The sequence below is a fragment of the Lucilia cuprina genome, chromosome 2 (assembly GCF_022045245.1).
Source record: "Lucilia cuprina isolate Lc7/37 chromosome 2, ASM2204524v1, whole genome shotgun sequence".
In the NCBI taxonomy this organism is placed as follows: domain Eukaryota; kingdom Metazoa; phylum Arthropoda; class Insecta; order Diptera; family Calliphoridae; genus Lucilia; species Lucilia cuprina.
Genome location: NC_060950.1, coordinates 3,559,461 through 3,578,027, shown reverse-complemented (window position 1 = coordinate 3,578,027; position 18,567 = coordinate 3,559,461). Strand labels below are relative to the sequence as shown.

General features: G+C 26.9%; 2 protein-coding genes across 5 annotated transcripts in view; one reads left to right on the top strand and one right to left on the bottom strand.

Annotated features, from left to right (window-relative positions):
* Positions 1 to 33: 33 nt before the first annotated feature.
* Positions 34 to 1,282, bottom strand: LOC111680683 (trimethyllysine dioxygenase, mitochondrial). The gene is made up of 2 exons (XM_023442383.2): positions 1,039 to 1,282; positions 34 to 981 (listed from the first exon to the last, which is right to left on the bottom strand). Exons 1-2 carry the CDS (start codon positions 1,232 to 1,234, stop codon positions 74 to 76), a joined length of 1,104 nt encoding a protein of 367 aa, XP_023298151.2. The 5' UTR covers positions 1,235 to 1,282; the 3' UTR covers positions 34 to 73.
* A 3,146-nt stretch (positions 1,283 to 4,428) lies between these two features.
* The window catches only part of LOC111680532 (protein phosphatase 1L), a 24,891-nt gene continuing 10,752 nt past the window's right edge, over positions 4,429 to 18,567 (top strand). The window contains exons 1-2 of one of the 4 annotated variants that reach the window (XM_023442203.2): positions 4,429 to 4,631; positions 15,048 to 15,231. In XM_023442203.2, the coding sequence (XP_023297971.2) occupies positions 4,508 to 4,631; positions 15,048 to 15,231 (308 nt within the window). In that variant the 5' untranslated portion in view covers positions 4,429 to 4,507. Of the gene's footprint in view, positions 4,632 to 11,703; positions 11,985 to 14,517; positions 15,232 to 18,567 lie in introns of those variants that run through there. The other 3 variants (XM_046947186.1, XM_023442195.2, XM_046947177.1) reach the window with 3 other exon arrangements.

Sequence of the window (18,567 nt, the reverse complement as noted above, 5' to 3'; positions counted from 1 at the left end):
TTTAATAATCTCTTTTTTGTTTTAAAGTTTTTAAATACATTTGTTGTTGAATTTAATAAAAATAATTAAACTTTTAATCAATTATACCCAATACTCTAGCTTTGCTCATATAATCCGTTCTTTGAACATAGCAACCAGTCATGGTTCTATGACCGGTGTAGGCATGACGTCCATGATATACACGCCAGTTGTCAAATATAACTATAGTACCAGGTTCCAACTTAAGACGCCATTGATTTTCTTTACTTTGTACAATTTCCAAAAATTGACGAAAACTTTCATAAAACTCAGACATTTCATGTTGAGGCAAAGTATTAAACACCGCACGATCATAGACATTTAAACGTAATTGTATAATTTCCTGAGTATTGGGATCCAATCGAATAATTGGCGCCGAATGAGTATGATGTTGACCATCTTCTATGTATTCGGCCGGCACATGAACTTTTGTAAGCATTTCAAAAGCTTTAGGGTTACGTCTTTTCAATTCTAAGGCACAATGTAAACCATCAACAAAAAAGTTCTCGCCACCCGTACCATTAACATGTTCCAGACAATGCAGAGCTTGTAGACCAGCAGCATCACAAAAGTATGTATTATCCGTATGAGAACCAATGTACTCTTTGGTGTAAGCTGTATCAGCATGATCGGGGGCATCGGAAAAAGTATACATTTCTCCGAAAAATGTTTTCATTACGGGGAAAACTCTACGTATGGCCATTTCTGTCATGGTGGTATTTGCCGGCACTTCATCTATAAACACCAGACCATAACGTACCAGTGAGGTAACCAAATCCTTGACACAGGACTCCTTGCCCACCAAGTCGGTAAGTTTAAAACGCAAATGTCTTTCATTTTGTAGAATTATGGGTAAATTCCATTTAGTTTTAGTAGCATGAAAATGATTACTCAATTTATTATTCTCCACTTGTACCAAATATATAAAATCCATATCGTATTGTGAAACATGACCATCACTCCCTATAAAGTATGACGTGTCTATATAAAGTTCAATATATTATTTAACACAATACATACATGTTACTTTTAATAATTTTCCTTCATTTAAATATGTAATATCATCAGCTTTAACATCCTTGGGTATGTCCAATAGATTATATCTTCTCTGTTTGGTGGTTTCATTATAACACTTATTACATCGGCAATGATCTCTTAGCCAAAATTGATTAATTTGCAAATACTCATCTTTAGCATTGTATTTAATTTTCAGCATTTTTCTATTCAATGTCTTAAGCTTGACTTCTGGCAGTAAACTAATTTTCTGAGATTTTTTATGAATATTTATAAAATAATCTATAGCATAGTATAATGTATAATTTATATTTATTATTTATTCTACTATTAAGAGCGATAAGGAATATCTCTTTGCTTGAACATTTCTTTCCACAAAATTTACTGATAAGTACAGATGAGTTTGAAGATGAAAACATATAAAGATGCAGATGATTTTAAATAAAGTATTTTAAAGACATTTATTTGAAAATTTCAAAACAGAATATATTAAAGAAATACATTTTGCTTCAAAAATATATACTGATAAAAATGATAAATACATATTTACGTTAATGTTTTTCAGTTATTGTTATTTTTCATATTTTCAAAATATGCAGATGCAAAAATGTCAAGTTTCACATAGTTATGATTGATCATGACAAAGCATTTTAATCAATTCGTTTGAGCAGATTAATAATAATATAAGGTCATTTACCTTAATTTCGATTTTATGTCAACTTTTAGTAAAAAAATTTATGTTTTGTTTTAAACCAAAAATCAAATTTAAATGAAATATGGAATTTTTAATATTTTTTTTCAGAAAATTTAAGTTTTAGAAAATTTTTAGTAAAATCAAAATTTAAATTTTAAAATTTCAATCTTAGAGGGATATTTTGTATTTCGAATGTCAAACTGTAAAGAATACAATTTCGAATCATTTTACTTTCGGAACGAGGTCTTATTTACGGGCAAACATTACAATTGCATTACATTTATAAAATTTATATTGCAATCCCTTTGATCTTAAGTATTTGTTGCCTAATTTTAAATAAAAAGTTCGGAATAAATATGATATGTATGTACTCCTCTAAATGATCTTTAATTCTTCGCGTTCCCTCTGAAATATATTCACACTATTTGTAACACCGTCCAACAAAAAAAAAAATTCCTTAGACAAGAACCGTTTTTAGTTTTTCATTGCGTGATCCTGTGTCCATTCAAAAAAACTTTGAAGTTTTAAAAAGTACAGCTTGACATCAAATTTGGCATTGTTTGATCAGTAGAAGTATTTTAAAATATTTTTTAAAAAATGTACTTCTTAAAACTTTGAAGTCTTTTAAAAACGACACAGGATCACGAAATGAAAAACTAACAAAGCAGTTTTTCTCCATTTAGTTTATAGTTTCATCCGGTTCGTGTCTAATTTTGAATGTCGGATGGTGTAATCGCGTTATTTGATGCCATTAACATACAGTTTGAGAAACAAATTACAAAATGCAAATTTCAGCTTGTTAAAGTAAAAAGAACTAATTTGAAATAACTTGTAAAGTCATATCTAAAATAGATATTTATTATGACTTTCCTTAACTTATTAAGGGCATGATTAGTACCGTTATGCCTATAGTTTATAACTATAGTTCCTTTAAATTATCAAGAGTAATAATATAAGTTTACGCTGCATTTCTATCAAGTCCTGATACAATGCTACAAGACATATGTATGTACAAAGTTAAACACTAAACTATCCCAGCAGTTCGTAACTTACCATTAAGGCCACCGATCATCCAGGTGACTAGTTAATTTAACATGTGCTTGTTCCACGAACTGCTGGGATATCAAATATTTATTACATTTTACCAAATGCTTATTATATACCTTTAAGCGCAATTTCGCCCTTATTTTTTTATAATGGCAACTACATACAATTTAGTTCATCTCTATAGAAACGAAAATAGGTTAATCAAGTTCTTTGGCAAAAACAAACCTACACGATATAGTCTGTATATAGTTTATTGACTCTCATTTTGAATGCTTAAAGGAAAGGTAAATTTAATTAATCATGTATTTGAAAGAAAAAACGCATTTTCTAAAAACGCTTTAATCTATTACAAAATTTGAAAAAAATAATATATTTATTTGATAAAAACTATTGTTATCAATAGTTTTATATATAAAAATAAATTGTTGCTTTTAGTAAAAGTAATTGATTTAATGTTTAAAATGCTATTATTCATAGATAGTAAACAATAGAATTAAACAAGTTGTCTAAATTTGTTTTTATCTACTAATAACACAATAACTAAATTACTATCATGAAAAAGAACAAGAGAGAGAGAGAGAAAATATCTAGAATAAAGAGAAATTTTGCAAAATGTTTGACTCAGCGTAAAATAGAATGTAAATACATAAATGTTTCTTTGTAAATGTAGTTACGTACAGTGTATAATTGTGCTAAAATAGAGCACTGAGGCGTATACGTAATGTAATACTAAACAAAAATCCCTCTTAGTACATGCTCACTGACTGACTGGCATACTAACTTATAGTGTCTTATAGTTTTGTAAACATTCTACTCTGGGTTTTCATGAACCAATAATTACACTATGGGTTGAAAAATGTGCATATAATAAAATGGTTACAGTTTAAAAGTTAATGTTTTATAAAGCATTAACTAAAAAGAAATGTTCTTTAAAAAATATGAGGCTAACTAAATTTTCGAAGCTCTGCTAATATTTGTGGAATATTTCTTTGAAAAAGAAATTATCAATAAAAGCAATACCCAGCCCATAGTGTCAAAGCAAAAATCGTTTATTTTTTTCCTTCAACACTTAGTAGAGTGTATGAAAACACTCAAAAAATTAAGTGGGAGAATTTGAGTCTAACACTAAATTTTGTAGACAGTGGGTTTTTAAAGGTGTTTAGTATAGTGCACTTGCTCGTGTTTATTGTTGTCATTCAAAATTTAAAAAAATAAAAATAATAAAACAAAAAGAAAAACCAAGAAAAAATAATTTTATTTGTATTTTATTATACTATAAACTATATTATTTTTTATCATTGTATTTCTGCGCTCTTTTGTGTGTGTGTTTTTTTTTTTTTCTTTAACATTCTATGCATTTTCTTTTACAGAAAAATAAAATAACAACCTAAAATGAGATTTATACAGGAATATATTTTTCAGTTGTTTTTAATAAATTCTCTAAATTAGCTAAATAAAAAATATACGTGCAGTGCTTTAGTAAAAAAAAAAATTACGAAAAAAAATAAATTATAAAAAAATAAGTACATTTTCAAGGATTGTTACAAAATTGAACTTGAAAATTTTAGCATAATTGTATAATAAAACAATTAAAAAGTGCCTTTTAAAAAAAATAAAGAATGTTTTATTATTAAATTAATTAAAAATGAAGAATAAAAATCCCTTGACTTTAAATAACGTTAAAATCTTCAATAACATTTCCTTTAAATATTTAACAATTAATAATTATGTTTAATGACTAATATAATAATGATGCATACTAATAGCAGCAATACTAGTAATAATAGCCATACTATTAGATGTAATAATCAAACGTTATTTAGTCGTTCCCTAAAACGTTCTATTAGTTTTAATTCAGGTAATTATTAAAATAATTATGATTTTGTATGTGTTTATAATTTATTCTTTTATTGTCACATAATTTTATTAAATTGTAGTGGCTGTCATTTATCAATTTCCTTTTATTTATTTCATTATTATATTTTTATTTATTTAATTAAATTTTATTGCCAAAATTCATAACACAAATACAAATGCGCATTTATATCTTTATTATCGGTATTTCTATACAAATAAATAATAACAATAATAAATAAAATAATAATAAAAAACATAGAGACGACCTGATTGATGACGTTTTTTTTTTTCTTTTCTTTTTTTCAAATGTTTGTTGGTTGAATTGTTGTACAAAGTGATCTTTATCATATGATTTCTTATTTTTGTTTTTTTGATATTACATACATTTTTTTTCTTGCACATTTATTATAAACATTTATGTGTACATATATAAATTTTACATTGTTTTACTGTGACATGGTGTACAGTTCTATTTAAAGAACAATTTATAAAATGTTAAGCATATGTTTATAAAAATCGATGAATTCTTTTTTTCAGATCAGTAAACGATCATTTTATTTAAAAAGCTTAACAAAAATCAAACTTAAATTTAAATGTAACTTAAAAAAGCTTATATTCCAAAAATGTATAAAGAATTCGTTAGAAATCTTGAAAAATTTAAAATAAAAATTTGCATTTTCAAGTTTAAATTGAAAATGTCATTAGTTGTATTTATGAATGAAAAACTTTCATATAAAAACTTATATTAAATAAATGAGTTGAAAAGTTAACACATTACTACTTATTCATTGGTACGGCAACATTGCTTACAAATAGGAAGTTATATAAGTACTTACAATGCTCGCTTACAAAAAGGTTGTTAAGTCATTGTTTTGTTTTTGAAACAAAAAAGAGCCAGCTAAAATACGAACCCGGTACTTAGTGTTTGTTAATCAACTGCTGTACTCACTATATCACTGCATAGCTATTTTATTGGGCTTTCAGTAATGATTTTGTGGTTTGTTTTAGTCTATTAGACCGAAAGTCGTGGGTTCTATTCTCACAGAGATACTTGTAAAGGATCGCACAGCAGAATCGATAGAGACCTGGGAGTTTTTCTATAGATTTGATGTAACACATACAGCGGAGCTCTTTTTTGCCATTTTATAGCACGCGTGATAGGGTAAGAAAATTCTGCTGACGCTAAGTTGATACACATACACTATAGGTTAAATTCTTCTTCTTTTTATATTGAGCAATATCAGTTGGTTTGCTCTCAACTTCTGCGTGCGACGTTTTTTAGTCATTTTATTAGTATAGTTTAATTTTGAATTGAATTCTGTTCTCTCCTGCTTTACCAACACAAATAAAACTATGGTAGTATCTGTTTGAGCACCACTGATGTACATCCTACTTTAGAACTAACTAACTAATACAGAAGGTATATTGTTCTTATTTAAACCAAAATGTTTTCTCGATCAAAAGTACAATTGAAAATAATTTTTTTCTCAAAATTAGTTAAAGATCTGAGGGCAAAGGGCCTTCGTAGGCTATCTTAACTTAGAATTACATTTGAAGTTAAAAAAAATCTTTAATATTTCAATTTACGATAAACATATGTTTTAAAATGACTTATCTCCATGTCCTTATTGCTGTGACAGTTAAAACTATACAATAATTTAGTTCGAGGGTTCTATATCAATGTCCAGGCCTAACTTCTACTACTTTAACTGGATGCGCCCAAAAACACATCAGACCAAGTGAAATAGGTTGGGCTGAACAGTTAAATATGTGGTGATCACATGCAGCACATTCGTTAGGGACGGATCGACCAAACTAAACTGCTACATCGCAATCTTAGTTTTGGTAGAAATACTCTTGTTTTCCGCGGCATTTTTTTTCTGTGTCTGCTATGGGCGACCTCCAATTACGACATTATTGCGGTATCCTGCAACTGCAAAATTAATGACGTCTCTACGAATGTCTTTCAAAGCTGCCGTATACGAGGATTGATCTAATAGATCCTTCAAATATATGCATATGTTCTCAGCTAAGTAGTATCTAATCATGTTATTTTAAAAGCAATGATGTTTGAAAATAAATTTATAGTTTTGAAATTTTCCAAATATTTCATTTTCTAAAACAACTTTAATATCAAATATTTCCTAATATCTGATGTAATTGAGTTCCAATACTTGTTGGAGTTGTTTCCTTGTAAAAAATCTTCCAGGTTTACTGATCAAAAAACATTTGTTTGATTGGGAATTGAGTCCTTCCAAAGCGTAGATGTACAATATCATAGTATTTATGTAGTTTTCTTATTCTGAATGAAAATGGTTTAGAAAAAGTCATGGTCAATTCATATTAATGTAGGATTATTCAAATATTAAAAAAAATACATTTATTTAATTAACTCCCTTAAGAATTCATTGCTAAATAAATGTATTTTTCTAACCGCAAGAAAAATTCAATTATAATTATTGTTATTGGTTTATTGTTTTTTATCTGTGTTGATCAATATTTAGTACTGAAGGCTAAAATAAAAAGTACAAGTAAATACTTACAAGTTCAAGGTCTAAACTAAAATTGCATTTGCATAAACAACAGCAACAATAATTTTAAGTGCAACAGCAAACAACAAAAATTAAATATTTTTCTTTTTTTAAAAGAATAGCAGCATTTAAACTTGAAAAACATGAAAGGAATAAAATTTGGAGTCAATAATTTAAAAGAATTTATTCTTTTAGGTTTATTTTAGAAGAGGCGTAGACTAAGTGCACTTCTAGTCGCAGATCCTATTGATCGTTATAATTACCTTCAGGAGTTAGGTTTTAGAAAAGTCTCTAAATAGATGGATAAAAAGTAGAGAAAGAAGCGAAGCAAGGTAAATGTAGAGTATGCTTAGAAAGTAGTTACCGATTTGGATTAAGAAGATCCTTAAATATCCAACTTATTTTACAATTCAATTCTGTTATCTTGAATATAAATAAATCATTAGGTATTGTTTAAATCAGGTGTTTTGCTAATTAGTTTTGAGTTTGGATTGTATGTTACAATCTTCAGAATTGAATGCCTCAGGGGATTAATCCGCTTAGTTTTGAAAATAACAATTGGATACAAAATAAAAATATATGTAGATTTTATTTAGAATAGTTTAGGTTGAAATTTAACATTACATGTTAAAAGTTTTTAATTTGCAACCAACACGTTTTATTTTATTTACTTGATTGAGAGAAAATAATTGTAACCAATTGTACCTTATAAGGTTATTAAGTCAATTAAATTTGTTTTTGTACATAGATTTGTTTTAATACTATATATCACATAAGTAATTACGAGAAAGTATCATTATAATGGTAGTGAGCAAATCACAAAACCCTAGTGAGTTAACTTAAGGTCATGTTAGAATAAATATGTATTTAGGTCATTAATAAAATTATAACAATGTAGACAATTTATTTGATTTTTTTCTACACCTTTCGGCCGTTCACATCAATATAATTTCATACATGTCATGTCGCGTTAATCCAACTCCACCATTTTGTTATTTATACAATTTTTTTTTTAATTTAGCAAACCTATTGACAATATGTCAATATTCATTTTCGTAGAATTATAGAAATTTTTGTTTTCATTTAAAATAAAACATATGTGTATTTTGATTTTATTGCTTCATTAAATTTTTAATAAACCATAAACTGGAACAACAATTATCACAAACTATTGCTTTACAACACAAATAAATATTTAATTAATATTAATCGATTGGGGGTGGTAAAATTAAAAATGTTATGATTACCTTAATGTAATTGGTATGTTAATAATAATGGAATTGGTTTCTACACCTTTCGTATATACCCATCACCACCTTGATGGGAAGGTTGTGAATATATATGTTAGTTTATCATTCCGTTTATTATCACTTATAAGGGTCGAATAGCTTAGTATATTAAACTTAGGGATTTTAATATTCAAAAATTCTGTCAGACTTGCTTTCGAGATGTTTGTTATTTAAAAATTATGAAAATTCAGCTAATGACAATGCGTTATTGCTTTTTGAAGCTCAAAGTTCGAAGATTATTGAAAGCTTTCAATCTCTAAAACATGAATCATTTATAAAAATAGTTTAATTTTAGATTATTTTAAGTGCATTTTTAAGTTCTATTTTCAAACCAATTTTAAAAAATCAACATATTAATTTTCCAAAAATTTAAATAGGGTAGAAGGGGGACCATAGCCACTTTTTTGAGGCGGCCTCAAATTAAAACCACAATACATATTCTTATTTTTTTTCTTGGTTCGGATATTTAGATATGTTGGCTTTAGATTTATTTTTTTTAATCTTTCCTAAGTCATCCTCATGTACATATTTTTTTAACTTTTCCGCACTGACCAAAAACGGCGATAGCGCCCCATCCATGTTGTAAGTGCGCAAAGGGAATGGAGCAGATTTGTCAATAGTAAAATTACAAAAAATAAAAACTTATTTTGCTGTTTTATACTTTAATTCATTAAACAAAACATTCTAATTCATTAAACAAAGTATAATAAACTAGATATTTATTGTTTATTTCACAAAACCCAACAAAAAAATTAAAACAAACATTACTGATTTTTTCTATATTTTAACCAAATTTTGTTCTACATCGCAAGCATGTCCCCACTGTCAGTTCTGGGGTTTAGTTTCAAATTTTTTCGGGCTTCAAATTATATTATCGAAAATATTATTATGTCTTATTGTTCACTATTATTGACGTTCTAATACTGACCAATATATTTTTTCTATCACAAAAACTAAAAAAGTTAGCACAAAAAGTTCACACAGTGAAATATTTTCACAGCCCTTTGAAAAACAATTAATAATAATCTGCCCCTAACATATGTAAAGTTAATGTTTTAAATTTTCAGGGATGATAGATAATCGATAAACGAAATCAAAATTTAATAATGCGATAAAGTCGATTACTCAGTTTTCAAGTTATTCGCTATTGGCAGATGTGCCCCTATGGCGTATGATCCCCCTACTACCCCAATAAGGATTTTCATGTAAACGTTTAAGTTTCCCATTTGTGCAAGCGGGCAAGTTTATTCGACGTATTTCATAAAATCCCTGCTCCAATACAATATTTATAAACATTTATCAAATGTCAAAAAAAAAATCAAAAAATAATAAATAAATTATTTTAACCAAAAAATTTACAAAAATGTTTAAAATGTGAATGTACAAGTTCATAAATTTTAAAGTGAACAATAGTGAATGGATTTATAAAATACACAATGAGTTTGCGCAAGTTTGCCAGTCTAAATAGTCGCTCAAACTTATAAGGGTTGTGCAAATCAATTTCCATACAAGCTAAATGCGAGAATGGAAACATGCACAGGTTGCACAGTTTACGAGGGTTTTGAACGTTTTAATACAAAACCCTAAATGAATTCTTAAAAGCTTAAAGCAAGTTTTGCTTTTAAAACTAAACTTATTCGAATCAAAAGCTTTTATTTCCTAAAAAATATCTTAAACGTGACTAACGCTAATTTGTATTTGATTTATATTACAAATCCAATAATCTTCATCGCATTCTATTGAGTGTTAAACAAATAAAACAGAAAATAAAAACAGTTGTTATTTGGTGACAATTGAAGACTTATTGATTTCAATATTTAGTCAGCATATTCTTATTTATTTGTAATTGGAATTAAATAAACATTTCCTTAAATTTATATCACATGTTGGCAAAGTAATTGTTAGATTTATATGAAAACAAACAATCAATAAAATCTAATTAATTTATTCGATAGACTTAATATTTTCGAAATTTTAATATAACAAATAAAATGTTTGAAATACTAATTTACTGATATTTATGATACAAAATTTCCTTAGAAAAATTCGTAATGAAAAATGAAAAGTGAAAGGGCGTACTATGTACTATGTTAGTACGCAGGTCGTGGGTTTGTTTCCTACCACTCTGGAGATTTACATTATTAGATTGCATATATCTAAATTGTTTTTAAAACAGATCTTATTCAGGATGATGTTGCAGTCAATCCTTAATTTTAAATGCTAATTTATTAGCCAGGGTAAATTAGAAGCTTTTAGTTTAATTTGTTGCAGCACAATCTAATAGCAACATATTATGATAAGATTAATGGTTGTAGCGATATCATAATATAATGATTATTAGTATCATGAAATAACATGTTATGATAATATGTTATTAAAATAGTTCATCAACAAAACATTTCCCTATAATCCAATTCATAATAAAGTAAAATGGTAACATAGTCATAACATGTTCCGAAGTAATCATACTATAGTTTATAATAATCACAATATGGTTCAAAGTAATCATATTATGATCGAAAGTTTCTATCTTTTATTGCAACAAAGAGGTTTTATTATAATTCGTAATACTAAGATTTATTTTATTAACATTGTCATAACATGTTCCGAAGTAATCATATTATAGTTTATAATAATCACAATATGGTTCAAAGTAATCATATTATGATCAAAAGTTTGTATCCTTTATTACAACGAAGAGGTAATATTATAATTCGTCATACTAAGGTTCGTTTTATTAAACCTTCATAAATATTAACATTGTCATAATGTGTTCCGAAGAAATCATATTATAGTGTATAATAATCACAATATGGTTCAAAGTAATTATATTATGATTGAAAGTTACCGAATAACGGACTCATTTGATTAATTACAAAATTCAGTTGTAACAATTCAATGGAAAGTAAACTGCCCAGATATTTGAGCAAACCGAATAGATACGATTTAATATTTTAAATATTTTCAAATAAAAAACAAAATTTTACACACCCTGTTTTTATTTGACATTTTCTTTTCTTATAGACATTTATTAGTTATTTCTTTTCACCCCCAATACGAATTGTGGGAATTAAAACAAAATGTGCAAAAATTTATAAAATTCATAGAGTATACAAAGCAACGACTGGTGAAGAAACTGTTCGTTCATCATAGGTAAAACTCTCTTTATTTTGTTCGCTATATTTACCCCCAAAAACAATCACATAGAGCACAGTATTTATATGTTCGTATAGTACTTTATATACATTTCGTACTACGAGGTGGTACGTACAAATCGAACAAATGTAAAATAGCTCACACACAATTTGTTTAGTTTCAGTCTTTTCTTTACGGTACTAGAGTCAACAAGTTGAAAATACACAAAAAAAGTCAAGAAAAGAAAGAAAAATTCTGAAAAAAAAGAAACCGACGACAATCACGACAATTGTCTCCGATACATACAGTGAGAGAGAACACAAAAGAAATAAATAATAAAATATAATTTTATTTTTATGTACAACTTATTCGTATAAAATAATAATGAAAAAATAAACGGTAAAAAATGAAAATATATATTATGGCGAACAGTCAGTTTGGCCAATAAAACAAACAAAACGACGACAAGCAAGCGACGAGAACTAGCAAACCAAAAAAGTTAAATATAGTTTTTGTACACATCAGTTTATTTTCCAATTTTTTTATAATAAAAATATAATGTGCATTTCATTATTATATATACATACATATGTTTAAATTTAAAGAAGGAGAAATATATAAAATACATATGTAATTTACTATATAACAATTGTACATACAATTGCACAATTCTCATTTGGATAAAAAAGTTAAAATAAATGCAGTTTTAAAATTAGAAACCTAATGATTTATTGTTCGTGAAAAGTAGTGTTTTTAAAATAAAATTTCTAAAAAAAAAAAATTTAACTAAAATTACGCGATACTTGAACGCATTTATTTAAAAAAAATCAGCAGAAAATAATCTTTTTTTGTGAAATTTGTGAAAAAAACCAAATTATAAAGAAGCGAGGAAGACAAAAATTAATAGGGGTGAAAATCTTTTCTATAAGAAAATAAAAACAACAATTTTTTTATTCTTGGCATATGAATGCGAAAAATATATAAAATCTTTATGAGGTCACAACGACTTAAAAATATGCTGCACATTGGCTGTGGATTAATTGTTTTTTTTTTAAGTTTTAGAAAAATTTTCCGAAATCGGTTAATTTTACTAAAAAATCTTGATTGTCGTGAACTATTTATATATTTGAAAAAAAGGTTTTGAATTTGTAAAAATAAAAATAAATAAAAATCCAAAATTAACCAAATTTATAAGCACTTCATAACTGTATGAATATCGGTATTAGGGTTTAGTTTCAAAAAGCATTTGTTAGAATTTGACTTTCCAAAAATCAATATAAATAAAGTACAGACTTTAGGATTTTTGAAGATTCTAGCTGTAAAAGTTTCCCAGAAGATTCTAGCTATAACAGTTTCCTAGATATATATACGATTTTTTGTATTTAATTCCACCAAATTATTACCCGAATATTTACATGGATGTCAGAATTCTTACTGTAAAATTTGATGATTCTATCTCTAGCAGTTTCCGAAATATACGAATTTTTGTACTTAATTCATATGGAAGGTGGTGCAAATCATCCCTAATGATGGTTCGCACAATTTTTTTCCAAAAGTTCACATGGATGTTAATGTTCTTCTTGAAGATTCTAACTTCAATAGTTTCCTAGATAAATGAATTTTTAGTATGTAATTCCAATTGGAGGGGCCAGGTCCCCTCTTGGTAGTCCGCCAGTTATTTTTCTAAATATTCATGTCGATACTAAAGTGGCTCCGAAAAAAATGGAGGACTCTAGCTGTTATACTTTTTTAGATTTTCTAATTTAATATTTGTTTATATAGGACGTGCCACGCCCACTGTAGCTAGGCTGTTCATTTTGTCAGCATGTGTTCATATTAAAACAAAGTTCTTGTACTCGGAAAATCGTAATCACACTTATTCTACATTTCAATTTAAATCGAAATTTTCTTGGGTCGGCATTCAAATCGAAATATTCTTTTTTTTTTTTTCTTCATTTCGATTCGACGCTTTGTCATAAAAATGTAACTGCAATCGTAATGCGTTGTATTTGTAAAGCATAGAAATGCAATTGCTTCATCTTTTTTACGATTCCATTTTTTGAGGAAATAACTTTTTCGATCGAAATGTCTACATATAGTGAATATATAACAATCTGTAATGATTGAATATATTTGCTTAAGAACTCCATAAGTCATACTCGGCCAAATATTATCAACCTAGCTGCATCAACCGAAAGTTCTTTTTCCAGGAAAGAACTATCGGAGTAAGACAAATAGTTACAACAACAACTAAAACTTAAAATAAGACACGAATAAAGCAAAACTCAGATTTCCTTTAGACCGAATCTAAAATCAATTTACGACTAATTCAACGTTATAAATTTATGCTTGATAACTCGTTAACGTTCCCTTCGAAATTGTCGAATTATTACAATTTTTATTATTTATTAAAATTTTTATAAATTCGATTTCAAATTAATATTATACACTTGAACTTGGAATATAACTTTTGACTGTAGGCGTCATTTACTTCACTAGCTAAAGTAATTTGAAACAGTGATTAGGTTTTAAAAAAAAACCTACAAAAACCTTTCTAAGCAGTAAAATGAACTTAATACACTGTAGGGTGTAATTATGGTACATGTCATAAATTTTTTAACCAAACATACTCTACATACACAGCTGAGCTTGCCAATATTATAATAATATGTATATTAAAGAAAAATATAATACCACGACAAACAGAACCGATATAAAAACCAAGAGAAAAACATATAATTTAAAAGATTTTCACTTCATAATTTCATTTTTTGGGTCACCTCGAATGCGAAAAATATAAAATGTTTTAAAAAAGAGAAAGAATACACATTTCTCATGTGATAAGTGAAGTGATTTTGTGCAAATCATTTTTTAATTATTTTTACAATTAATTTAACAAAAAAAAAAAAAAACATTTGTTTACTATTTATAGCGTATTTTGTAATATTACAGAATTTTTTTAAATAAGAAACAACACACATTAAATAATTAATTAAAACAAAAGAAAAATATATGACAAAAAACAAGTGACTTAGCAGCTGTTTAAAAGAAAAAATAAATTAAAAGAAAAGTCATTCCTCTTTTAAAACTTACACGGTTTCAATAATTCGCCCTCAACTTAATTAACTTTAGTACCAATTTAAAAGAAAAACAACAGAAAAGCTGGACCCTTTCCTTTTAACTGTTGTAACGTGTTCCTTGTTTGATTAATCAATTAATCACACATTTGTTTATATTGAAATTCGTATTATTTGTTACGCTACATGGATGACGAGCTTGAGGATAAAGTTTTCTATCAAACATACGTTTCACACATGAAGATCTTATCGAAATTTGCTGTGGGCTTTTCGTCCATTAACTCACCCTTAGCCTATATTTGGAAATTATGTCGTCTCTATGTTTTGCGACCAGAAGTGATATTTTGCGGTGTAATACTATTTATTTTACTACTTTATTTACAAGCTGTCGACACATGGTCACGTGGTTTACTCGGCCGCATACAGACCACTTTAAGTGGCCGCCAGAAATCAAATCGCATGAAATTATTGGAGGCATCCGGCCAAGGTGATCATCAATCGTGGGAGGCATTGCGTGCACAGAGTTCAGCATATGCGATATTGGGTAGAAGACCTCGTATGGAAGATCGGTGAGTAATTTTTGATAAAAATTTATTATTTATTTATAATATTTGCTAGTATGCAGTTTTTATGTTAACATACAGTTTCATACAAGAAAATATAGTTATCACAACATAAATTGTAATCTTTCGATTTCATTTAGGGCGGGTTTTTATGCCAATTAATAATCAGATTTGTTAATCTAAAAATAAATTAATTCTTATGTTAATCCCCTTTTGATGTTTTTGAATACAAGATTAAACTTCGCAGTGTTGCCATACAGAAAACGGCACTATTTGTTATCAAAACAATGCTTGTTTAATAAAAAAAAAAGAAAGTTGTTAATATAATATGAAAATTAATGAAAACTTAAATTTAAAACAAAAAAATATATTGTGAAGTCCCTATAATTTATATTAATCTATAAATCAATAATTTGTACCTATGTTTATTTTAGTAAAAATTTTATTTTTTACATCAGCTGTTTACACGTTTGCATTTCTTGCTCAAGTTTAAACCATCTCTATTGGGCGCTTAAACTAGCAAACAAAATTAACTAATTTAGTACTCATAAACAACTTTAATTTAATCCCTGATCCTTCACCTATAGATTTGCCCTTAGTTAGTTAGTTTGAAAAGAGGGTGTACATATATACATCAAATCCGAAGAAATACACCTAGGCCTCTATCAGGCCTGTTGTGCGCTCCTTAACCAGTGCCTCAGGTGGGAATCGAACCCACCACCTCCGGTCTACCAGAACACTAACCTACCGGAGGCCAGATTTGCCCTTAGAATCGTAATTATTATATAAAAATACAATGTTTTTCCATATCGGTAACGGTATTTTAGCGGTGATAGTAGTGTGATAAATAGTTTGTTTTTGAACTCTTTTGTTTTTAAACATTTATTTCCTTTTGGGATAACGGTATTTTATTAATATTTGGAATTGTTTTACACAAAAATGCAGTTTTACACAAAAATCAAGTTTTACACAAAAAACAAACTCAGTTTTAAGTAAAAACGCCGATTCTCCAAAAAACGCCGTTTCAGAATAAAAATCTCAGTTTAAGGGCGGTTTTTTTCAGATAAAGATAATCTACATTCTTTGTTTAAACTTAGTTTAATATATATTTTGTGTGTTTTCAGTAAACAGCAACGTTGCTTATTATCTTAGTTTAACTGAGTGTAATTGGCCAATTAAACTCAAAATATAAGTGAGAAAACACAATTAACAAAAACAATAAAACAATGATTACGGAAGAACAAAAACTTAATATTTTAAGTAAATTGCAATTTTCTGATTAGTTTTATTTATTATTGTTTTCAATATTTATTTATTTATTTATTTTTCCAAAATTTTCCATTTTACAAAAGTATTGTTTGCAAAAAACAGCTGTTCATTGTTTATGTTTTTGAGTGAAAAGTTGGCAATACAAACAGAGTTAACTGAGCTTAAATCTAAAACTGAAAAACACAATCATCGGTTAAAGCCCGCCTTTAATCTAACAGCAAGTTAAGCCTAGTTTAACTAAGTATTAAGAAATGCAGTTTAACATAAAACACACATATTTCCAGTGCAATCGCTTTTGCAGAAAACTTTATTTAATCCAAAAAATAACATTTAATATAAACTAATTGTAACCTTAAGAAAATAAAAAACGTGCGAAAAAATCAATAGAATATTCGAATATTGTATTATAATACTGTATTTTAATTTCCCTCTTGAGTTTACATTTGCATAATTTGTTTTCATTTACATATACACATATAATAATGATGATCATTAAAAAGAAATTTATTTATTAGTATAAAAGGCAATAAACTAACTTAACTGACTTTTTAACTAGCTTTATAAATAGTGTTGAAGCTATAAGTAAACAAAGTGTACTTGAAAGTAGATATTTTAACCCTTAATGACAGCTGTTAAATATCATTATTATTAAATATGTCATTGACAATTTATCAATTAAGAGGGAATGCACTTTTGTGCTAAATTGTACATTTAAATATTTAATATTATCATTAATAATAAGTATTAATAAATAAACAAGCAAACAACAATTAGTTAAACAAATTATGACAAATTTCAATGAAGATTAAAAATTGTCTATATATTTTTTTCGTTATAGGTTTTAGCAAAATTATGTTTAAAAAATTCAATGTGTATTTGATTTTATATATTTTTTTCTATTTATTTAGTAGAAATTTTTTAATAAACAAATACATGTTGGAAAAATTCTTATCTCTTAATAAATTAAAGGTCATTTTGTCTAAGGGAAAATAAATACCCAAAACCTTACTAGTATCATTGTACCACTATTTTAAAGTTCATTCACTTTAAAATATAATTTCATGTTCTCTTTTTTTAATATAGTATTGTGCACTCTTTTGTTAATAATTTAATAGTGTAATAATTTAGCAAACTAAAGTAATATAATCATTCTTATAAAACTGCTGAATTTGTTATCAATATTTGCTTATTATAGAATTATAATCTTTTAGTATTTGTTTAATTCATATCATATTCTCTCTCCCCTTCTCTAAACGTTTAACAATAACAAGTTAAATACATAATTTAATTACTTAATAATATATAGAACAAATTATCAAACTAAATATTGTTGGCAATAATGATTATAATATATACATTATTTTTATAAAACATTTAAATTACCGAAATGTTTTTTTTATTTGCATAAAAAATATTTGTCTATTAAAGCAAATAATTTGTATTATTTAACCCATATCCTATATACATGGGTCAATTAGATATCCAATTGCTTAATTTTATTTATATGAATAATTCCCAAATGTTTTTAACATGTGCAGAAGACGAAGTTGGACAGATGAAATGTGTTTCGATGCATCAATTACTTCAAAAGCTTTTCTTAATAACTGAAAAGCTGCCAAATATTGCAAGTTCTTTTTAAAGAAATATTTGTGTGATCTGATTTCTGTATCATCCTGCAGAAACTCCGTTTCTATATTTCACTACAACACATAAAAAGTTTGAAAACAACGCTATAAAAAATACTTATTGATAATTTCGGACAGCATATGAATTGTGTGGTTAATGTCTCTAAGGGCGGGTTTTTTCTGATAAAGATAATCTTCATTCATTGGTTAAACTTGGTTTGTGTTTTTCAGTAATCAGTAAAGTTACTTATTATCTTAGTTTAACTGAGTGTAATTGGCCAATTAAACCTATATTACGTTATATAAGTGAGAAAACACAATCAACAAAAAATAAAATAACGAATTCGGAAGAAGAAAAACTTAATATTTTAAGTAAATACTAATTTTATGATTTCTTTTATCAAAATTATTATTGTTTAAAATTTTTATTTATATTCTAAAATTTTAC